Source organism: Lactuca sativa, chromosome 7 (genome assembly GCF_002870075.4).
Source record: "Lactuca sativa cultivar Salinas chromosome 7, Lsat_Salinas_v11, whole genome shotgun sequence".
Classification (NCBI taxonomy): Eukaryota; Viridiplantae; Streptophyta; class Magnoliopsida; order Asterales; family Asteraceae; genus Lactuca; species Lactuca sativa.
Genome location: NC_056629.2, coordinates 61008446 through 61033785, shown reverse-complemented (window position 1 = coordinate 61033785; position 25340 = coordinate 61008446). Strand labels below are relative to the sequence as shown.

Sequence of the window (25340 nt, the reverse complement as noted above, 5' to 3'; positions counted from 1 at the left end):
GTGAGAGTTAAGGCTCACGTTTTGAGATCTGAAAAATTAGATTTTTTTGATTTTATCTCCCTAATCTTTTTTGTATGTTTATTAGTTGGTAATTATCAGTTTTATATCTACCAAATCTGAATTCACTAGATATTTGATAATTAAATAAAAGCCTATAAATTATGAGATAAATCTTTGACTTGATTAATTATTTAATTGATTAATATAATTAATTTTAAAAATGTACAAATGATTAATTTAGATATTGATTAATTCTAATAATTAATGTCAAATCCCTAGTATTTTAAAATTGTTTAAAATACACCTTATATTATACATATAATTAAAAGATTAATATATATTATATGTATAAGACAAAGTCAGTCAAATCGCTAGTACGCCTCATTCACGAAGTTATACTATAAGGGGGGTTTAAGGAAGCGGACTATAAAATGACCGTTATTTGGTATTCATTTTTACCCACCGCTCTCTTGTATGGTGGATGGTCTTTAGTTGAACAGATTTGATAGGACATAATCTCATTAATAAGTATAACGATATAAAATTAACTAAACCTTTTTATAAAATCTCACTCTTAGTTACTTTAAGAAAAATATGAAAAGTATTATAATCCATAAAATTGCACATTATACTTTATAGTAGTTAGTGAAGCGTGTGTGGTTAACCAACACACTAATAGTGGCTATAAAGAGTAATAATGGGCATCTTGAAAATTATCATTGATTAATGGAGTGTGTGTGGTTAACTGACACATTAATATGAAATGATAAATGACATCAAGAGTGTCAAGCATATTTGTATGATTATTCACATCTTGTTTGTGATCATCGGTATCCCAGTCACAAATAGTAGAGCATAATATGAGATTCAACATGTCATTGATAGATTCAATGAATCTTAAAAGATCCACGAATTTCATTTTGATTGAAAGTGGTAAATTGATTTTACCTACCTTTATAAAATTTACAATTAGATTATGACATCCCACTTAGATTATGAATTGCATAGTTGGGTCCTAGCCTCAAATATTTATTATGGGTTAAATATTAAGGATTATTGTCATCTACCTAAAACTACCTTTTTTTCTTTATAGATGCCTACTCCAACTGATGCTTCTGCTCCTTCATTATCCACCCACAACTCGGGTTTCTCATTACTCTCTATCGTGTCCAAGGTGACCTTCGATGGCACCAACTACAATAATTGGATGCGAAACATCCAGATGGCTCTTCGATTCAAGGGAAAAGAATATGTCCTTGAAAATGAACTTTTTAAAATTAGTGAAGCCACTACTACTCCAGAACAACTAGTGTAAGGTCGAAAATATGTTGTAATATGTCGAAGTCTGTGTAATGCTTGTTTCGTTAGTTTTGTTATATATTTACTAAGGCATCTTTGTAACAAAGTCGAATGCTTAGTCCTTAGTATTTTTTGTACTTTCAGTCCTCCTATAAATAGGAGTGTTTACTTAGAGTTAGACATGAGTTTTTCCTGAGTCCTCAGTCTGATATTCTCTCAGTAAAACGTTGAAAGTAATATGAGCTAAATCGGATTCTATTTAGATCTCGTGTTCTTTACTTGTTTACTCTAATTTTCATTCTGATACTCGATTATTCACTTCTACATTTGGTATCAGAACAGGAATCTAACTGCTAAGATCTGATTTTCAATTTGAATCATTTGTTTTTGAGTCGTAATTTGTCTCAAAAGTTTCTGCACTGTCTGGTTCTGAAAATCATCTCTGATCTTCAGTTTTGATTTGATTCTGCAATCGAATTGTGTAATCGAGTAATCGAATTTGAATTTCTGATCATTTCATTCATTCATCTTTGAATTTCATCAGGCTTTTCTGAAAAATCATATCCGTATAATAATGGCGAACTTCAACATGAACACGATGACTTCATTTTCTCATATGCTAGGATCTTGTACGAAGATTCCTATGTTGATTCCAGAGTACTATGATCAGTAGGCTGATCGAATGGAGGATTACTTGAACGGATTGGACGAGGAACTCTGGAGTTTCATTTCAGGAATTGCTCAACCTCCATCGAGTGTTCAAAACATTGGATCATCAGGATAGACACCTGTTGTTACTGAACAATCTAAGAGGCTAAAGAACAATGAGAAACGTTGTATGAGAGAATTGAGAGGTGCCTTGCCACCTGTTGTTTATAATTACATTCGTGGTTGTAAAACTGCAAAGGATATTTTTAACAATCTTAAAGAAAAATTTCAGGGGAGTGAGAAAATAAAGATCAATTCAGTCAAGTAATGCTTGGTTGAGTTGAAGGAATTCAAGCAGAAAGATAACGAAACAATTGAAAGCTACTATGATCGCTTGAATGAACTTATCTACAAGTGTAATCGCTTTGGGATTACAAGGTCAACAATGGAGTTCAACCTTACTTTCATCATGGGGCTTCGAAAAGAATGAAGAAGTGTTACTTTGATGGTCAAAACACAATCAAGTATGATACTTCGTCTTTAAATGACTTGTACAATCTTCTGAAAACTCACGAAGGAAAGGTGAATTAGATGGAAGAAGAGTCGAAACTAAGTTTGGGAGGTCCTTTGGCACTAGTTTCGAAAGTTACTGAGAAAGAGTCAGTTGAAAAAAGAGAATTCAGATGAAAAGGATTTCTTATAAATTCAGATGATGAGGCGGTTGCTTTTTAGTCAAACAATCGAGTAAAGAAGTTTTTCAAGAAACCGTTCAATCCAAAGATGAAACAAGGTGATGCTAAAGGGAGTTTCGTTAATAACTCAGCTGGTGAGGAGAAGAAAAAGTTTAAGAAAAATGAATCAAAGACTGATGAATCCAAAGCTAAGAAGAAACTGAGATTCGGGAATTGATTGCCACTACTGTCACGGAGCTAATCATATGGCGAGTGATTGTATGCTTCGTAAGAAAGACGAAAAAAAGAATAAAGTGAAGGACGAAGCTTACTATATGGAGCGTTTGGAAGAGGTTCGTGCTAAAGCTAAAGGAATGTCTTTGGTTGCACGAGGCGAAGGAAAGGATGATGGCTCTTATCAAATCTGGTCATCTGGATCAGATGATGAGGAAATGCGTAATCCTACGCATGGTGCTATGTTCGCGAAGTATGAAGATGATGAAGAAGAGATGGTGACAGGTCATTGCTTCATGACCAAAACAGGAGATAAAGCACCAATGACGACTAAGGTACGTTCTATTCTTCAATATTTTAATATTCCTTTACAAGACTATGATTCTAAGATAATTGCTTTTGATGATATTGTTGCTTATTTCGATACTATTGGTGTCTCTGCTAGTAACGAAGCTAAGAAACTTAGTACTTAGTTTCTAGAGACCAAAAAATTGTTGGGTACAAAGAAAAGCCTAGTAGAGTATTTGGAAATGCAATTGAAAAACCTTGGTTGTGATAGGAAAAACTTGGAATCTGATGTAAAATTACTTTTGGCTCAGAGAAACATATACTGTAATACAGCTAAAAGACTTTATGCTAAGTTAACTGCTTTACATCATTCTTCTGAGATAAGAAAAGTACAATATAGGAAATTATTACCTTTTCTTATTTTCGAAAGAGAGAAGGTTGATAATTTATCATATGACTGTGAGGAAATAATAGTTGTTTTTGATAAAATTCTTGACAATAGGTTTGCATATGGTGTTGTTAAAATAGATGAATGTATTGATCCGAATGAACTTGTTAATATAGTGAAGGAAACTTTGACCATAAGTGAACAAATAAAATTTTTGAAAAGAACTGAGAATTTGAAATCTGACTCTCAATCAAATTTTGTTGATATCGAAGATAATTCTGATAGTATTAGCAAAATCAATGAAATTGAGGAAAAGGAAAGTATCGATTGTTCTCAGTTATCTGTCATTAATGTCACATCTAAGTCAAAAGGCAAATAAATATGTAATGATTCGATGATTAAGGTTGACACTGACATACCCTCTACTTCGAAAGTTAGTGATTTCGATCATGTGAGTGTCAGAGATAGTCAAACTGATAGTAGTGATGATGAGAAAGAGGATGAAATTTCGAAAAATTCAATGTCGGAAACGGAAATTTCGAAAGAAAGTGAAATTCCAAGAGTTGTTGATTAAGTGTATGGAGACACTGAAAAATTTGACAAAGTGATGACTGAAAAAGGTGCTCATTATCTTGAGACAAATACAGTTGTCTATCCAAATTTCAAATGCACAGATGATGTTATCATTCCTAATCAAGTGTTTGTCATTGATGGGAATGTTGATAATATCAAACTGGAATTCAATAAAATGGTTGAAGAAAATAACAATAAAACCACAGATGAAGGATTCTTTTCAAATCAGAGCACTTTCGAATATAATCTTACTAAAAATTCGTAAACTTTTCAAAGACAAAAACCACAAAGTAAGTGGGTTGAAAAGCAAGAGATTTCAAAAGAAGTATCAAAGCAAGATGTTGTCGAAACTAATCTATACATTAAACTCAATTCACAAGAATTCAAAGATCTTTTTGAAAAAGTTTCAAAACAAAATGGAATTTCAAAAAGACAAACACGAAAGAAATTTTTTTGGCAAGTTGTAGAAAATGAAAAGAAATCAAATGACATAACAAAGAAAACAACTGAAAAAGTAATGTTTAAATTTGTTAAGACAAAGTCTTTAACACATTCATATGATAAGAAAAATTCCGCTCAATTACAAAAGTCTTTTTACAAGATAATTTTTCAAACAACTTTCCCATCAAAGAATTTTCGTCATAACATCCGATACAAAATGATATCAAACAAAATTTTCAAACAACTTTCCCATCAAAGAATTTTCGAACAAACAATTCACAAAGATTTTCACAAAATCGGTTTGCAAAACCAAATTTTCATTCGCAAAATGAGAATCAAAAGTTTGGGGATTTTCAAACAAAATCCAAAGTGAATTTCATTCCACAAAAACCAAACTTTCCAAATCCACCCACTAAACAACCTTCAAAAGTTTCATACACTGAAGGTTGTTCAGAAGTGAATAACATAAACCATTGGCTTGAAGGCAAAGGAAAATCATTCCAATCTGAAAAATACTTTCATCAACAAATAAAAGAAGCATATGAGAAATATTTGAATGAATCTTCAAATGGAAGTTTTTCGTCAAAAGATTTTGTTCCTTCTGTTAAAGCATGGAAACCAATTTCGAAAGCGACAAATGTTGAGAACCTAATTGAGAAGAAAAAGGCGATTGTCAGTGAGAATTCTAAATCTTCGAAAGTTAATGTTTCTGAGACTTTAACTCATGATGTGGACTTAATTAATAGTGTCAAATCAAAAGTTCGCAATTGGATCTTAAATTCAACTTTTCACTCTGTTCTTCGAACTAACAACCAAGGACCCAAACAGCCTAGGGTACCTAAAGTTTTCCACTAATTGCAGGTTTTATGTGACGAGCAATATGACGACAAATTGTATATTAATAGTGGTTGCTCGCGTCACATGACTGGGAGGAAAGAAAACTTACGAGATTTTCGAAGTTTAGAAAATTCTGGAGTAGTGAAGTTCGGAAACAATCACACGTGTCAAGTGAAAGGATACGGAAAAAGTAACGAATGGACAGTTTACTGTAAATCGTGTTGCTAATGTCGAAGGTCTTCAACACAACTTGATAAGTGTTTCTCAACTTGTTGTGGGCACTGGCAATCAAGTCGTTTTTAACGAAGAAGGCAGCATAATTTCGAATGTTGAAACCAAAGAACTTTGTTAAAATCCAAAAGACATGGTGACATGTTCACTCTCGACATTAAACCAATTGTTGGGAAACCTTCTGTATGCTTACTAACGAAATCTTCATCAGATGTTAGTTGGTTATGGCATAGAAGAATTTCTCACTTGAATTTTCAAAATTTAAACAAATTGGTGGTAAATGATCTTGTTCGTGGTTCGTCGAGTGGAGAGGCCTTAGTGTTCAACGCACCGAGTGAGGTTGCGTATATAATAGAGTGGCATTTGGGCCCATAGATAGTCTGACCTTTCCATTTAATCACTGACAAAACCTACCTTTCCATTTTTCTTACCTGTATTAAAGTTTGATAATGATACATTGTGTGCAACTTGCGAACAAAGAAAACGACATAGGCAAGGACATCCAATTGTCATAGATTCGAAAATTACTGAACTGTTGGAACTTCTTTATATTGACTTATGTGGACAATCAACTGTTGAAACACTCAACAAGAATCAGTACATTTTAGTTATTGTTGATGATTTTTCATGATTCACTTGAGTTTATTTTCTCAGGTTAAAATATGAGGTAGTTCAGATAATGATCGATTTTATCAAGCAAATTGACAAAAGTTTAAAGAAGAATGTTCGGAAGATCAAAAGTGATAATGGCATCGAAATTAAGAACAATGTTTTTGACTCGTTCTTAATAGATAAAGGAATCTTGCATAATTTTTCTTCACCATATACACCGCAACAAAATGATGTGGTTGAAAGACGAAATCGTTCACTTTGCGAAGCAGCAAGAACGATGCTCACATATGCGAATCTTTCTCAATATCTTTGGGCTGAAGCAGTTTCTACTGCATCTTTTACTCAAAATCGTTCATTCATTCATCGGCGTTTCAGTATTACTCCATATGAAATTATCAATCGCCGAAAGCCTAATGTTAAATTCTTTCATGTTTTTGGTTGCAGGTGTTTCATAATGAATCTCAAGGATAATCTTTCGAAATTTCATTCAAAAGCTGATGAAGGCATATTCTTGGGATATTCACATAATTTGGTTGCTTATCGAGTGTTGAACAAAAGAATGCGAAAAATAGAAGAAACGTTTAATCTCACATTTGATGATTATTATGTTAAAAGAGTCGAAAAATACTTTGAATAACATCCAATTATTAATGAATCAAATACTGAATCTATAAATGAAAATTCAATAGATTTTGATTATGATTTATCTTTGGTGTTCCTGATAGGGCGGTTGATTCAGAAGTTAATGCAATGGATGATCACATTCCTGAAGCATTGAAACACACTGATGATTCGAATTTAACACATGAAAGTTTAGATTTACTCTCAACATCGAATTCTCCAAGAATTATCGAAAGTATGCTGAATGATCAAGTGGAGGGGGATAAATTTGTCTTCTCAGATTGAGGGGGAGCATTATTTCGAGGGGAGACAAGGAGAATGAATGCAAATGTTGAGGGGGAGCAAAATCATGATAATCATGTCCAGGGGGAGAAAATTGATATGAATATGTCAAATGAGAATCAAAATGAAATTTTTCATGATTCAACTAATAATGTTTCCTTTGCAGGATCAGAAAATGAAGAAATGTACGAAGATGCACCATTGGATTTTGATCCAGCATATCCACCACTGGAAAAATGGACAAGAAATCATCCAAAAGAACAAGTCATTGGGAATCCACAAGATGGAGTTTTGACTAGAGCTCAAATTCGTGCAAAGAATGAGGTACCCAATGCTCATCAAGAGTTTTGCATGTTTAATGTTTTTTATTTCGAAAATAGAGCCAAAGATAGTTAAGGTTGCAATGGAACACTCAGATTGGGTTGTTGCTATGCAATCCGAGCTTGCTGAATTTGAACAAAAAAAGGTTTAGATATTAATTCTTAAACCTGATGATGTTTTTGTTGGAATAGTGTCTAAGGCTGCAACTATATTAGGCAAGTATTTGACCCGATTGTGCATGGTCCTTTTGGGTTGCCTTCACCATAGCAACTTGATAGGATGATTTATTATGAGAGAATAGATATTATTAATATATTATGAGAATAATATAAAAAATAATAATATTGTTATTTGATTAATATAAGTCATAGATTAATTAGTATTAATTTGGTGACTTAAAGAGATTAATTAAATAAGAGGGTATAAACTGTCAATTGTTTGATAGTTACACTTTAGACTGTAAATCCTTAAGGGATAATGGATGGACGAATTCTAGGGATTAGGATAGCTCAAAATCGTCCAAGGCTTATCTAAGGAAAGGATTTGGATTGCTTTAAGGAAAGATTATCCAACTAGGGTTTAAAGGTGAAACCCTAAGGAGTCTACAAGTATAAATAGATCCCTTGAGCAAGAGAAATCAGCATCACTTCAAAAGAAGAGAACCCCTGGCCGATTTCTTCCTAACCTCTCTCTCAAATCATCCTCTTTGCTAGTTGGTGTTTGTAAGCCATTAGAGGAGTGACAATTGTGACTCTAGAGCTCCAAGACAACAAGATCAAACAAGAGATTCAAAGGTAAACTTCTAGATCTGATTTTGTGTTGTTCTTATACCCAATTAGTCATTAGAAGTCTTGGATTCAAAGCATGTTTAATTAGAGAAACCTAGATCCAAGCATTAGGGTTTTGCATGCGCACATAGGAAAGTTCTTATGGCTAAAACCCATCAGTGGTATCAGAGCCTAGATTGGTTTCTATTAAATTGTTACTTGTTTGTTTGAATCTTGTTTGCAAATTTCGAATTTTGTGTTTTTGTGTCATGAACTCGACGAGTCCCATGACTCGACGAGTCCAGTTGGGAACTCGACGAGTTCGAGCGTCAGGAAGGGCTAGATTCGGGATTTTTTCATATTTATCTTATGGAAACTTGCATTTATCATATTAGATCAACCTTAATACGATTTCCTGATATATATGACTATAATCTTGATCTAATTAAAGATATTTATCAACTAATAAAATATTTAATTTCCTTATGTGATAATTAATTAATTATTTTGATTAAATTGGTAATTATCTTGCAAGAAATCATTAAATAAATCAAATATGGATAATTATGGAATTAATTGTTAATTGAGATTATTTGCTATTTGATCCTCCATGTTTTAAATGTTTAAAACTTGTCCTCAAGTTTTGAAATTTATGTTTTGTGATTAAAAGTTTTAATTTAGACAATTTAAATTTCAAACCCTAGAATTTTACAAGTTTAAAATAAGACCCTATACTAATATAATATTACAAGGTTAATATATATATATATATATATATATATATATATATATATAACTAAAATGCTAGTCTTACCGTTAGTAGGCCTCATTCACGAAGCCGATCTATAAGGTGGGTATAAGGTTGCGGCCTATAAAAGGGCGCTTAATGGGTGTACACTCACACCCACCGCTTGCTTGATCGGTGGAGGGTCGTTAGCCAAATGGGTAGGATAGGGCAACCTCATCCTCTCATTAAAAGTATAATATGAAATACAAAGTAACTACATGTTTTAAAATTTCCCAATCTTAGTTACTTTAGGAAAAGTGAATTGATGCAATCCCATGAAATTACACTTTGCACCCTTGCTAAGAAGTTAGTGGAGCATGTGTGGTTTACCGACACACTAATTGGTTCTAAGCAAAGGTGGAAAAGGGTGATTTATTGTTTATCATAGTTCGATGGAGCGTGTGTGGTTTACCGGCACATCGAATAAGTGATCGATACAATAAAGGCACCATGTGAATTTTCATGGTAATTCACACCCGCTTTGTGATCCTCGGTATCCCAGTCACAAACAAGAGGGGCATATCGAGATTTAAACATGCCATTGAATAGTTTCAATGAATCTCATCCGAACCTAGGAATTCTCAATACATTTAGGACTTAAAGTTATGTTTTTATGGTGGAGAATTAGTGAATCGTCATTCACTTACCTTCATATTATTTGCATGTTAGATTACGACATCCCTTTTCTAATATGTAAATATTGTTGTTGGATCCTAGCCCTAATTTTTCTTATTGGGTGATCATTAGGGATTCATATTCTAATCTATCTTTGTCCTTTCTATTTGTAGATGTCAAACGCAAACAACGTTGCTGCTAGTTCTTTCACATTGATGAGCCTTTGTCAAAAGGTCACTTTCGATGGGACGAACTTTAGCGAATGGATAAGATACATTCTCACCATTGCTCGTTATGAGGATAAGGAGTATGTCCTCGATGAGAAGCTCGAGAAAATCAACCCTGAAATCGCTACTCCGGCTGAAATGACCGCTTTTGAAACTCATGAGCGCGATGCAACGAAGGTACATTGCATCATAATAGCCACCATGAACTCCGAATTCCAAAAGTCCTATGAGGACATGTACCCGTACGAGATGCATCAAGACTTATTGGAGAGATACCACCAAAACGCAAGACAAGAGAATTATGAGATTTTCACTAACATGATTTCCGCTAAGATGGGTCATGGAGAGTCTCTTACCGTGCACCTGCAAAAGATGCAAAGGTATGTCGACCGCCTTCGCAAGTTAAATGTTGACTTTGGGGAAGACTTAGCGATCGACATGGTGCTTCACTCTTTGCCTCCGAGCTACAATCAATTTAGGATGACCTACCACATGAACAAAGAGGAGGTCACCATAAGCAAACTCCAAGGTCTCTTGAGGGTCGCTGAGAGCAACTTCAAGGACAAGTCTGTTGCACCAACTCCCAATCCGCCTGCTGCTCCTGTCTTGGCTATTGGACAAGGAAAGGGAAAGAAGAGGAAGGCTTCGTCTAAGAACTATTGTAAGGTTAAAGCCCGAGATGGTGCCTCTTCTAGTGGGACCAAAGTTGATCCTGCTAAACCCTGCCCTAACCCGAAGGAGGCAGAGTGCCACCACTGCCACAAGATAGGACATTGGAAGAGAAGCTGCCCAGAGTACCTGCAAGCCATCAAGGAAGGAAAGATCAAGCCGTCTTTCGCAGGTATATACACAATCAAATCTAACGATTCATCTCATGCTATTTCTTAGGTTCTTGATACCGGTTGTGGTTACCACATTTGTTCTAATGTGCAGGGACTAAGAAGAAATAGGGATGTGGAGGCTGGAAGAATAAATCTAATCATGGGGAACAGAAGATCGTCACCTGTGACCAAGATTGGAGTGTATTCTTTAGTGCTTAGGAATGGTTTAAATTTAGATTTGAACAATTGTTGCTATTCGCCAGAACTGGCTAGAAACATCATTTCATTTCATGGTTTGTTTAGACAAGGTTTTAGATTTTCTTTTAATAATGAGAATGGTTCTATTTTATCCTGACTTTTATCCTAAGTAAGTAAAAGCGATATCTCGGCCGCTCGATGATTTGATTTGACTTATGTGTCGGGCCCGATCAGAACTGAATTGATGTGTTCGATTAAGTTATATGTCAAATAAATCGAAGATCGAGAAACCTAAATGCTAGACTAATCATTCCATAGAATTTTCAGCATGATATCTAACAGAGGACTGTGCGATCCCTTATCTAAAAGACAAGATTGATTAGATCAGAGTTTGACAGCGTCTTTGAGAGCTACGATTGCAAATCGAATTGTACTTGTGCATATAATTGCTAGACTTATCCAAGTGGGAGATTGTTGGAATAGTGTCTAAGGCTGCAACTATATTAGGCAAGTATTTGACTTGATTGTGCATGGTCCTTTTGGGTTGCCTTCACCATAGCAACTTGATAGGATGATTTATTATGAGAGAATAGATATTATTAATATATTATGAGAATAATATAAAGAATAATAATATTGTTATTTGATTAATATAATTCATAAATTAATTAGTATTAATTTGGTAACTTAAAGAGATTAATTAAATAAGAGGGTATAAACTGTCAATTGTTTGATAGTTACACTTTAGACTGTAAATCCTTAAGGGATAATGGATGGACGGATTCTAGGGCTTAGGATAGCTCAAAATCGTCCAAGGCTTATCTAAGGTAAGGATTTGGATTGCTTTAAGGAAAGATTATCCAACTAGGGTTTAAAGGTGAAGCCCTAAGGAGTCTACAAGTATAAATAGATCCCTTGAGCAAGGGAAATCGGCATCACTTCAAAAGAAGAGAACCCATGGCTGATTTCTTCCTAACCTCTCTCTCAAATCATCTTCTTTGCTAGTTGGTGTTTGTAAGCCATTAGAGGAGTGACAATTGTGACTCTAGAGCTCCAAGACAACAAGATCAAACAAGAGATTCAAAGGTAAACTTCTAGATCTGATTTTGTATTGTTCTTATACCCAATTAGTCATTATAAGTCTTGGATTCAAAGCATGTTTAATTAGAGAAACCTAGATCCAAGCATTAGGGTTTTGCATGCGCACATAGGAAAGTTCTTATGGCTAAAACCCATCAGTTTTGATTGTTGGTTTAAAATGGATTTTCAAAAATAAAACTAACAAAGATGGTAATATTATTCGATATAAAGCTAGGCTTGTAGTTAAAGATTATTCGCTACAAGAAGGTATCGATTATGAAGAAAACTTTGCCCATGTCGCAAGACTCGAGTGGTTCGAATATTTTTAGCTTATGAAGCTCAAAAGGATTTTGATGTGTTTCAAATTGATGTTAAATGTGCATTTCTCAACGGTGAACTTGAAGAAATAGTATACGTTGAACAACCTCCAGGTTTCGTAAATGAAGAATGTAACAACGTAATTTTTCAACAAAATTTTTCATTTTTAACACAATAAAACTAGTATCATAATTCTCAAAACACTTATTTCTCAAATGTCAACAAAAGAAAACACAATCCCATAATCATAAAACAATCTTTTGCCGGTGTGTACAATCATGTCGGTGCCTTGTTGCGATCCTCGGAACTACCTGAAACACATAACACATAACACATAACACGGTAAGCATAAAAGCTTAGTGAGTTCCCCAAAATACCACACACAACGCAATAGCCACTCAAGACTATAACTCAGTTAGACCCTCTAGTCGATGTGTCTCAGTGGGATCCTATGGTCCCACAACTCATATGGACCCTCCAGTCCCTCAACTCAGCATCACAATATAATACTCATAAAGCATAACACAAGTAAATAGCAGGATATCTCATTACACAGTTCATGCACATAAGACCCTCTGGTCACACATAAGGTTTACCACACAAGGTAAGTATAGTGAGAAGACTCACCTCGTAAGCTAATGAATGAAAATCTCGTAATCGGGACTGTGATCTCTACTCCCGGGTCTAGCTCCTGCCTAACACATAATAGTTATCTCTAATTAATATTAGCCCTCAAGAAGCTGGACTAATCCCTTCCTATAATCTTACAGAAGGGGAATATGCCATTTTACCCCTCCAATGGTCCAAATGTCCAAATGTTGACCAAACCCTAAAAGTCAATGAAAGTCAACTCTAGTCAACGACCCAACTTTGACCAGACTCGTCAAGTGCACTCGGGTGACTCGACGAGTCCATGTGTGTCCTCTGAATCCTCATAAGGCCTCACTCAACTCGTCGAGTTGACCTTTCACTCGACAGGTTACCACTGATCACGAAACGCAGAGCTACCCCATCCGACTCATCGAGTCCTTCCATGGACTCGACGAGTTTCCTCCATGGAAATGCTCAAACGACCTTCTGAGGTCAGATCTATTTCTCTAACTTATAGATCTGACCTTCTAACACCCAAAAGTCACGTAAAGGTCTGAACTTGGCGTTCATGCATGGTATATTTTGCATAATATACCATAAAAACTCCATAAATGCCTCTTAGCTTCAAACCCAAAGGTTTATTCAACTAAAGCTTCATATTGTCAACTCTTTGGACCTAGAAGGGTCCAGATCTATAACACAAACTAGCAAGAGGGGTTTGAGGCATTCAAAACCCCAAGGATTAAGTGATTCAATCCCTAACCCCAAAATGGAATCTACATAATAAGGAAGGAAAGGGGTTCGATTTTATACCTCAGAATGAAGCTCCTTGCTTGAATGACTCAGAACAGTAACCTTCCTTGATCCCTCTTACTGGAACTCTCCTCCTTCCTTGCAAAATCACACCAAAAAGCTCAAGATAGCTCTTCCTTTCACTCAACACACTCAAGCTCGCTGGGGTTCTCTCTTCAGAGAAGGTCGCCACTAATGAAGGCCATAAATGCCTTTAAATAGGGCTCAGGCCCAAAGATTTAGGGTTTCTGCCAACATCGCGGACTCGCCGAGTCGCCTCATCGACTCGTCGAGTCCATTCATTAATCCGAGTCATCAGTCGCGATCATACTCGACGAGTTTAGGCGTCAACTCATTGAGTCCCTCTTCCTAACTCAAAAGAAATACTTAAATTATGATACCTAGAAATCCGAATGTTACAAATCTCCCCCACTAGAATCAGACTTCGCCCTCGAAGTCTCACTTAGCAAACAACTCTGGATGCTGCTCCCGCATCTCTGTCTCCGGCTCCCAAGTCAGCCTCGGACCCTCTCCGATGTTGCCCCTGGACCTGAACCAGGGGAACCTCTTTGTTCCTCAGAACCTTGATCTTCCGATCCAAGATTGCGATTGGCTTCTCAATGTAATTCAGGCTCGCATCCACCTGAATATCCTCTAGTGGTACCATTTCCGTCTCATCGGCCACACACTTCCTTAGCTGGGATACATAGAAGGTGTTATGGATTTGACTCAACTCCTCAGGTAGCTCCAAACGGTACGCTACCTTGCCCACTCTCGCAGTCACCCTGAAAGGACCAATGTATCGGGGCCCTAGCTTGCCCATTTTCCTGAATCGGATCACTCCTTTCCAAGGAGATACCTTCAGGAGAACAAAGTCTCCAACCTGGAACTCGAGCTCAGATCACCGCGTAACTCTTCTGGCAGATCTGGGCTGTCAGTAACCTCTGTCTGACCTGTTGTATATGCCCAGTTGTCTTAAGCACTATCTCCGTGCTTCCCATCACTCGATGCCCTACCTCTCCCCAACAGATGGGGCTCCGACACCTCTTCCCATATAAAAGCTCAAAGGGAGGCATCCCAATACTCGAATGGTGGCTATTGTTGTACAAAAACTCAGCCAAAGGTAGGTATGTGTCCCAACTTCCACCGAAGTCCATAACACATGCTCGAAGCATGTCCTCGAGCATCTGAATCGTCGGCTCACTCTGTCCGTTTGTCTGGGGGTGGTAGGTGGTGCTGAAGTGCAAACTCGTACCCAGCTCCTCATGGAACTTCTTCCAGAACCTGGAAGTGAAACGTACATCTCGGTCTAACACAATCGATATCGGCACTCCATGTCGCGACACCACCTCTCTCACATATACCTCTTCCAGTCTCTCCGTAGAAAAGCTCTCACTGATAGCAACCACCCAATTTCTCATCCATAAGCTCCAGAATACCCTGCTTGATCGAACCGAAGATCATCAGGGTCTACTCAAGTATAATGCGAGTGATCTCTAAAGAGAGAAACTCCTTGGTCTGCTCATCAAGGTGCTTTTCTCCAACGCCTACACCTGATCCCTCTCCGAATCCTAAACTGCCGACTGCTGGTCTAGGCGTAAAACCACCATTCTGAAAAAGAAAACAATATAACAGTATCAGCATACTTAACTTAACTTGATGGATCCCCTATACCACAAGTTCCCTGGTCTTATCTCATCCTTCCTTTATTCGAGTACAGGTCCTCTACTTTCAGTAGTACGGGCCCATACTACCTACCATATCTATCCGTACTTTCCTCAAGGACTGCCTCAACTCCACCAAGTCCCTTCCACTACTACCGCTGATCTCATACTATACTCTTCCTAGGCTCACCCTAAGATAATCACCAACCCACTCTCTGCTATCAGCCGCATAAGAAGTCACTACTATCTCCTCCTAGCAAGCTCGTGAATACTATTACATATCACTAAGACTAGATAAGTCTTCGAAAGAGAGATCCTACCCTACAACGGTTGGACTCAGACAAGAGTTACGCAATAGAGCTAGACCTAACCTTCTGAAATTATTTAATCCTCACAATATGTAACGTATCGTATTCATTTACTAGTTATTAAAGGATAACTAGGACTCCTAAAAGCACAAAGCAAGCAGCATTCGAGCATCGAGTACACATAATCAAGCATATACTACTCTGACTATTATACTGACAATTCTGTACTAGCATGCAGTTCTCATTGAGCTGAGACACATATAACAGGCACATAAGGCATCCTTCCTAGATCCTTAGTCCTAATCTAGCATGATGTTCTAATAAAGCTGATAATCATAGCATAACATAAACTTGTATGGGTAATTTGGGAGTACTTACTTGATCTCGGCCGATTGCATGCACCACACCCTTTTTCTATTTTCAAAGTTCTTTTCTTTCTAAAATTTCTTTTCATTTTTTTATACTATTTTCTTTTGAAAACTTTATACCACTTCCTTAGTTTGAGTTCAGTCACACTCGGAGGTGTGCCTAATCCCTCAAACCAAGGCTCTGATACCAACTTGTAACACCCATAAAACACGACCCAAAAAATTTTGTTTATATTGTTATAAAGCCCATATCCAAACAGAGTGAAAATAGAAGATCATGTATCATGTATCTTAATCATCATAATAAAATCCACTAGATAAAACATGTACTAAAATATCAGAGTGAAAATCCCAAGCTAATGACGGTGGTGTGTGCTGATGGAACCTTGCTCTTGATGAGACCTCGCTTCTAACTGTGGGGTGGGACCTTCATGGTTGCCTGGATGTATCTGCAAGATCACAAAGAACAAGGGCCTTCAGCCGCTTCCCGGGAGAACGCTCCGACGGTCAAGTTAGGATGGCTTTAAGGTTTGTGTTTGTTCTTTCTAGATCGATTGGGGAGCTTACCTCGCTAGTATGAGAATGAGTCATTTTATACCTAGCGCTCCTGCCTGGTCCGTACCAGACATGATCGCTTTTTTGGGGAGACAGGATCAGAGGAGCTGATTGGAGGGTCATGCGCCTTCCACTATCAGAGCGCTCTCATTGGCTTTGACGGTAATGCTCTGATCCCACTGTTTGTCTCCTGGCCGTACTTTTGTCTTGGAGCGAAGAGCGTCACTTGGCGGGCGCGAGCCTTTCACCTGGGCGTTCCGCTCCCGGGGGCGCCAGCGGGCGCTGAGCCTGTTGGGCTGGATCTGGCTGGTGTGCCCGGTTCTAGGGCTTGGATGCAACTCTGCTGTGCTGCCCTAGGCACGCCATCAAGTCCCCCAGTCTAGTAGTCGTAGTGTTGCAGCGCTAGTTACGGCGTTCTGGACTTAACTGAATGACGCGTGCTCGTTTTTCTTTATCCGTCGCTCCGTTTTTAATGGTGACGTGACTGTTGGCAGTTACATCATCACATCAGTCATTTAAATGTCCCGCCTCTTCTTTTCCTTTAAGAGGATCTTTGCACAGTTTCTTTTGCTTCCTCTGTTCTTCTTTTCTCTTTTTGTTCATTCTTCTTTCTCTCTTATGGCTAATCTTCATGGGATCATCCCTTCTTCTGCCGAGTACCGAAAATTGGAGGTCATGTATGGCTTGTCCTCCTTAGAAGGTGTGGAATTTCCCTTTGCTGGCTCAAGTTCTCTTCTCCCCTGGAAAAATTGGGGTTTTCCTAAAAACCCTAGATGCTGGCATATGATTTCCTCTGACAGATTTCCAAGAGGAGGTTCTTCAGAAGGATGGCTGTAGTCTTCAGATGTTGACCGCTAACGCTGTTAACAAAGTGGTTGCCTTCGAGATGATCTGTAGAGCCAATGGGTATGTTCCCGACTATTTCGTTTTCAAGTTCTTTTTCCGGTTCTGCCTTACCGGTGACAAGTGTACTTTTTCGGCTCGGCGAGGGGGGGCATGCCTTAGTTCTTGATGGGCGTACCCCCAAGAATTGGCAAGACAAGTGGTTGTGGGTGAATCAGGAACTGGTTAGGAGTGATCGTTACCGTGCCAACACTTTCGCCGATACTGTCCCCACTCTCTTTCCTCACAATCAAGAAGTCGCCGATTACCTGAAAAGTGTGCAAGTAACCGCTGAAGATTACTCCGAAACGATCCTGTCCGAGGTAGGGATGAGCCCCTCCTGGAGGCGGCGTGGCAAGATGGCGGTGTTCTACTCCGTCGTTGATGGTGAGTGTCGCATTCACTCTCTTTATTTTACTTTTGGTGTTTCTTTTAACCGCCTCCATGTGACTTGCATTTCATTCTATTTTTCTTTAGGTGTTGAGTCTTCCTTATCCATGGATGAGGTATTGCGTAAATGCTATCGAGGCAAACTGGAGTTTCGTGAGGTGGATCTGTTCGAGCATCTTCCCCCTCCTCGTCAGGCAGATCTTCCCAACACCCCTACTCCTCCGGTCCCTCCAGCGGGCTCGTCGGCGCCTGGGGGAGATCCGTTGTTTGCCCGCCCAATTTCCTCTGTTATGCCAACGGGCGGTGTTTCTTCCTCTTCCCCGGAGGACTGTGAGGACAGCAAAGAGGGTATTATTGCTGACGTTCGGCGGATGCAGGCGAAACGGAAGGCTATGCAGGCGATGGGTGAGCCGGTGACTGGCGCTCCTCCCGCCCCCAAGAGAGTGCATACTAGGCGCAGCTTTTCTCGTCTGTTGAGCTCGATGAGTTCCACGCCAGTAAACTCCACCTCTGCCGGCGTGGTTGTGATTCCCGATGATGACGTGCAACAGTCTGAGGGGGTCAATAGGGCGACTGAACAGCCCGTTATTCTGGATTTCTCTTCCATTCCTTCTCCAACTATTCTGTTTGCTCCATCCAAGCTTTCCTCGGCGAAGGAATTCGGCCCTCCTGGGCCAGTTACGGCTTCCAATGACAGTGGACCTGGTGGTGATGCCTCTGAGCCTACAGTCTTTGTGACATCTTGGAATCTTCATGATGGTTCTCGTTTTTCTGTTCGTGCCAACGCTCTGGAATTCTCGCGTCATGCTTTCCCCCCAGCTACTGTTGAGGATATGGGAGCGATGGGTAATCCTGCCCTTGCTTCCAATATGGCTTATGCTGCTGCACAGGCGATGTTTTTTCTTGTTGCAGGTTCTCGGCATATCCACACCCTGAGTGAGATGGAGACTACACATGCCACCTGTGGATCGCGTGTAGCAAGCTTGGAGCGCCGTCTGAATGAGCTTGGCGATGATCTTTGCTCCTCCGAAAAGAAATGTGAATTGCTGGTGTCTGAGAAGAATGTTCTTGATGAGGCTAGGGCTGCGTTAGAGGCCAAGGTTGATTCTCTCACTCAAATGAATGAAGGCTTAATGATCCAGGTTGAAAGTCTCGAGCGTGACATCGTTGACCGTGACAAGCTTGTGTCGTCGCTGCAAGCAGATGTGTGCGCCGTTCGTCGAGATTTGGATTGGCTGCTGCAAATTGGTGTTGTGTGTATTGTTGATAAGCTGATAGAGCATCCTGACTTTACCAATGCTATCAATCTTATCCGCCATGCTGCATATGTGGTCGGGGTTGAATCTGTCCAGAAAATGTAACGCCTGCAGATCCGGGCTAGTCAATTTAGAGGCAATAAGGGTCGAAAACGACTTTTCGACAAAAAGATTATTTAGAATAAATAATCTTAACCAAGTTGTAGAATATGTCACAGGGTTTTCGTACATATAAAGAACGCCGAAATCCGAGTTATAACGAAGAAGTTATGACCCGTCGAAGTTTCGCGTCGGAACCGGCACGGCGCCGGGAAGCGTAAATAGTAAATTTATGATAGAGCTAGATTTAGATTTAGCGCTCTAAACGAAAGTCGTAGAATATGTTAAACTAAGAACTTTGATAAAAAGAACGCCCAAATCTGACTTCGTATGAAGAAGTTACGATTTTTCGAAGTTTCGGATTAGCAGTGTACAGTCCGAAATTCGAATATTAGATCGAGCGATTTTTAGCCGACACAACCTAAACGAGAATTGAAGATCTCATTATTAGTAGCGTAACAATAAAAAGACAGACGAAAATGGACATCGGATGAAGAAGTTTTGAGATTATAACGGACCAATCCTGTCCCGGCCTGTTAAAAATATAACTTTAAAAATAAATTCAAAATTAGCCGAAGGAGTCTAAACGAAAGCTGTAGAGTGCGTCTCCACCTACGCATGGATATAAAGAACGTCAAAAACGGAGTTCGTATGAACGAGTTACAAATTATAATAGCATATTTACGTATTAAAATAAAGTATAAATCATATATACGTACACATATATATACATATGTATATATCATTAGAAAGGTATCGACGATGCGGTCATTATAAGACTAATGTTGAGTTGTTTCGACATTAGTTTAGTACAAATATCTTTAAATCTATTTAAAATAGTATTATAAAGGGGTGTTTAGTTGTTTATATAACTATAAGGTCATTAAGTAATTATGGGGGGTAGTTTTTGTAAATTCAATTACTATAAATAAGAGGCTTGGGCTCTCATATTTCTTGCACCATTCTCTTGATTCAAGAGTCTTTCTCTCCTTATCCCTCGAGCATTTCGGTCCCTCGTGATTCGACTTCTCTTTCTGTAGCTTAGTATAGTAAGGTGAGCGCTGAAGCGCTGCACGAATCTTTCTTACAAAGATTCAGCGACGAAGTTTTGCCCCTGCAGAGCCCGACTCCTAGCTAAAACCCCCTTGTAAGTAAGTTATGCTTACCTTATTTTAATATAGCTTATATTTAAAATTAGTATTGTTATTATGAACTTATAATAAATATTTGAGCTATTATTATAACTTATATAAGTGTCGTTATAATATTTTTTTTTAACTACTCGCGGTACGGGGAATCTGGTTTAAAGGGCCGCATAGGGTTGTTGGATTTCAGAAGTGCTATATGCCAAAATGGTCCTGCCCTCCGGTGTTTTATGTCTGGCCCCTGTCTGTACATAGTGGTTGGAAAATATTGTTTAACGCTTATATAATAATAATAATACTAAGACTAATAGTTGGTCACGGTAAATATTAGACTAAAATTTAGCGATAATAATGCTAGGTTTCGTCGAAGGAAAATAGAATCGTTAGAAACAAGCGTTGCCCGATTTTGGAATCACCACCTTCTCAAGTGAGTGCATAGTTACTTTCATCTTACACATAGATATGAAGTATTTTATATAAACTACGTGCTATGTGTGCACATTATCTGAATACTTGCTGTCTATGCTGGTTGAACGTTTTATACATGTTTTAAAGGACTTAAACTGTATACGTATTTTATATATACGAAAATGTTGGGTATGAGATGGGTAGATGAATGATGAGAGATAGAAGATGACGTGAGTATACATTGGCAGCTACAGACTTAGTGCCTATGGGACAAACACCGGTAGCTATGGACTTAGTACCTTTTACACGTTGGTAGCTATGGATTTAGTACCTATAGGAATTGGTAGCTATGGACTTAGTACCTGTTGAACATTGGTAGCTATGGACTTAGTACCTATTAGATAAAGACTGGTAGCTATGGATTTAGTACCCGATGAATAGACTATAGCAGCTATGGAATTAGTGCTTTATGAACGAACATTGGCAGCTATGGATTTAGTGCCAGTCCCATGACCCTAGAAGTAAGGGACTTCGGAATAAACGAATGCAGGATAGATGACTCTTAGGTTAAATCCTTAAAGAGTAAAGAAGATAATGGGGATGGGTAATTGGGTTGATTGTTTGATTGAACATAATAATTATATTATTGTGGGTTGAAAACCCTATGTACTCACCAGGTTTCCCAACCTGACCCACTCAGTTTATGTATATCACAGGTGACGAAGTGAAGTGACATTACACTGAGAGATTTAAAAGAGATGTAGATCACTAGTGTAAATCATTATAAGTCTGTTTATGCTTATGTTTCGGTATTAACGATGACATCCCAAACATTTTAAAATGAAATAAATACGTTTCTTCAAAAATGTTTTAATAACGTATTTACCATGTTTTTCTGGGAACAAATTCCGCAACCTTTTTATAAAATGAAGTACTCTGATTTTTATAAAGCATAAACAAAATCGGTCTTTTCTGGCCGTGATTTTGGGGATGTCACAGAAAACTTTAAGTGGTGATGAAAGTGGGGAGGCGGGTGCTAGTTCACTATCTGTCGGGCCTGTGGTTAGCGTAAGTGATGCTCTCTTATCCTTTGCTAGTATGAATCACGCAAGTCTGTTGGGTCTGGGAGAGATGGGTATTGATGGTTTGCGAGAGTTGTGTTCTTTTGGTTAAGAGGTCACTCCTGAGGATGTTGCGAGTCGTGAAATGGTGCTTGTGAATGACATTGGTGTGGGAGGGAATGGTAAAGATTGTAGTGCTAGTGGTGATGGTCGAGTAGGTGCTGGAGATGGCGATGTTGATGAGGTGGCAGATGATAGGGAAGTTTCTGATGGGTTGGTTGGGAAAGTGAGTGCGGATGATGTTGTGGAGGAGGCTGTGGTTGGTGATAAGTCAGTTGGGGATGGTTCGAAGCCGTAATATTTCCTTGTTTTGTTTAGTCTATGTGCTTTGTTTTGTAATGGTTGGATTGCCTAGAACAATGTTTTTTCTTTTATGTATGTGTTTGATATGCACTAAGCATTATCTATTATCTCCTTTTGTGTTTTGTGCTTGGCTTATTCGTTTATTACCTATTACTCAGGATGTGCCAAATATTTTTCCTTGTTTGTTACTATTGACACGCTAAGTGTTCAAATTGAGTGTGCTTAGCACTCATCATTCAATCGTTGGAGATCATTACACTAAGTGTGAGAAATCAGCAATTGCATTACTATTTAACCGCAGGTTTTTTAAATACACTGAGTATTAAGCTCATGTCGCTTATGCATGAAATTTTATATATGTCGAGTACTAAACTCATGCCTTTAAATATAGGAATACACTGAGTATCAATTCTCATGTCACTTAGCATGGATAAATGTAGTCTAAGTACCTATAAGGTGCAATATACTCAATGGGATATCAACCAACTAGGGTTACATCTTTCCTCTTCCTTAGAAAAAATATTTCTTTAGGTTCCTAGCATTCCATGTTCTTGGAATGGGTCTTCCTTCCATCATCTCTAATACGTATGCCCCGTTCCTGTTTGCCTCTGTGACCCTGTATGGGCCTTCCCACGTTGGGCCTAGCTTTCCCTAGGACTGTGCCCAACTGGCCTCATTTTTCCTCAAAACATACTCGCCCACTTTGAAGGCCTTCTCCTTTACCTTTTGGTTGTAATACCTTTCTGTTGCATGTTTATATGCAGCTTGGCGTACTCCCGACTCTTCGCGCTTTTCCTCTAGGATATCTAAGTTTATCCTCAGGCCTTGTACATTGCTTTCCTCATCTTGGTTGGCCACCCGTAGCGTATTCACTGCCACTTCCATGGGGAGCATGGCTTCAGTCCCATATGTCAAGCTGAAAGGGGTTTCCTTTGTATTTTTCCGTGGTGAAGTCATGTATGACCATAGCACCATTGGTATCTCCTCTGCCCAATTCCCTTTTTCTTTGCCCAGCCTCTTTTTGATCCCATTGACAATGGTTCGGTTGGACACTTCTGTTTGACCGTTCGCTTGGGGGTGTGCCACCGATGTGAAGCGTTGGCTTATCCCTTTGGCAGTGCACCATTCTTTGAATGGGTTCTCAGCGAATTGCAAACCATTGTCACTGATGAGAACCTTAGGTGTTCCAAATCTTGTCATGATGTTTTTCCACACAAAATTTATCATGTGCCTCCCAGATATGAATGCCAATGGTTCAGCCTCAATCCACTTTGTGAAGTAATCCACGGCTACCACCATATACTTCAGCTTCCCTGGTGCTTCTAGGAATGGACCCACTATGTCTATGCCCCATTGGTAGAAAGGCCACGGGCTGGATATATTGCTTAGCGACGTCGAGGGTTCCGCCTGGACTGGGGCGTAAGATTGACACTCCCCACATTTCTTGGTTACTTCTACTGCGTCTTGATGTATCATTGGCCAGTATACCCCCATTCGTAGCACCTTTCCTGTCAAAGCCCTCGCTCCTTCGTGTGTGCCTACCTGCCCTGAGTGTGCTTCCTGCAATATCTCTTTCCCCTTGGCTTGATCTAAACATTTTAGCCATGGAGACGTGAACCCCTTCTTGTACAACTCCCCGTTCACCATTGCATATGAGGGCGCCTTTATACGTATTTTTCTGGCTTCGTCATGGTCGTCCGGCAACACCCCTCTCTAGAGGTATTCCCGGAACGGCGTCATCCATGTGGGTCCTGCGGGGGTCAGGATGTTCACCTGCTGTTTATCAATGCTTCTCTCCCGGAGCACCTCCACTAAAACTTTCTTTGACAGGTGGTCGAAACAAGTGGACGCTAGCTTGCTCAAAGCGTCCGCCCTCTTATTCTCACTTCTGGGTATCTGCTTGATAGTAAATTGGCCGAATGATCCTACCAGTTGCTTTACCATCTTTACATACCTTCTCATTCTTTGGTCTCTTACCTCAAAACTCCCATTTACTTGGTTCGCTGCTAACCTTGACTCGGTTAGCGCTGTTATAGCTTTCGCACCCATCTGTTTGGCGAGTCGCAATCCTGCAAGCAGTGCCTCATACTCCGCCTCGTTGTTTGATGTATGGAAGTCGAAACGGAGGGCGTAGGTTACCTCTTCTCCTTCTGGACTAGTCAGGATCAGACCCACCCATGAGCCCTCCCTGCTGGACGCTCCATCCGTGTACAGGGTCCATGAACCATCGCCGGTAGGGGCCTCTTCAACTACCCACACCTTTTCTTTCGCCGGATTCCCTCCGTCGGGAATTTCTAGTAAGAAATCAGCCAACGCCTGCCCTTTGATACTTGTTCTTGGGCGGTAGTTTATGTCGTGCTCTCCTAGTTCAATTGCCCACTTGGCCAGCCGACCCGACGTCTCCGGCTTCAACAAGATCTGTTTAATGGGGTAGCTTGTGAGTACCTCGATTTGATGTGCCTGCAAGTATCGCCTTAATCGTCTCGCAGCGTAGATGAGTGCCAGCACCAATTTTTCCAGCGTGGGATAATTTAGTTCTGGTCCTTGTAGCGCTCTGCTAACAAATTATATCGGTCTCTGCTCTCCTTCCCTTTCCACAACCAATACCGATGATATCGCTTCACCTGATGTCGATAGATACACTTGTAATGTTTCTCCCGGGATGGGGGTTACCAGGGTTGGCAGCTTGTGCAGTGCCTCCTTGATTCTCTGGAGCACCTTCTCAGCTTCATTTGTCCATTGGAAATTGTTTTTCTCGATGCATCCCTTTAAGGTGTGGAACAGTGGCATAGCCTTGTCGGCAGATTTTGAGATGAACCTACTTAGAGCTGTGAGCTTCCCATTTAGACCTTGTGCATCTCTAAGAGAGTTTGGGGTTGGCGTCTCGATGAACTCGTCGACCTTGGTCGGGCTGGGCTGGACGCCTTGTCTAGTAACATAGTAACCCAAGAATTGCCCCTCTTCCACTCCAAACGTGCATTTGGTTGGGTTTAGTTTCATCTTGGTTACCTCTAACGTTTTGAAAGTCTCTTCAATGTCTTGCAGTATTTTTTCTTCATTTGGGCTCTTGATCACCATATCATCTACATATACCTCAATATTCCTTCCAATTTGCTTGGCGAATATCGAGTCAACTGGCCGTTGGTATGTCGCCCCTGCGTTCTTTAACCCGAAAGGCATCTTGGTGTAGCAGAACGTG

General features: G+C 39.3%; 1 protein-coding gene across 1 annotated transcript; it reads right to left on the bottom strand.

Annotated features, from left to right (window-relative positions):
• Positions 1-23854: 23854 nt before the first annotated feature.
• Positions 23855-25321, bottom strand: LOC111883765 (uncharacterized). Its single transcript, XM_052765704.1, has 2 exons — positions 24749-25321; positions 23855-24601 (listed from the first exon to the last, which is right to left on the bottom strand). Exons 1-2 carry the CDS (start codon positions 25319-25321, stop codon positions 23855-23857), a joined length of 1320 nt encoding a protein of 439 aa, XP_052621664.1.
• Between the last annotated feature and the right edge of the window lie 19 nt (positions 25322-25340).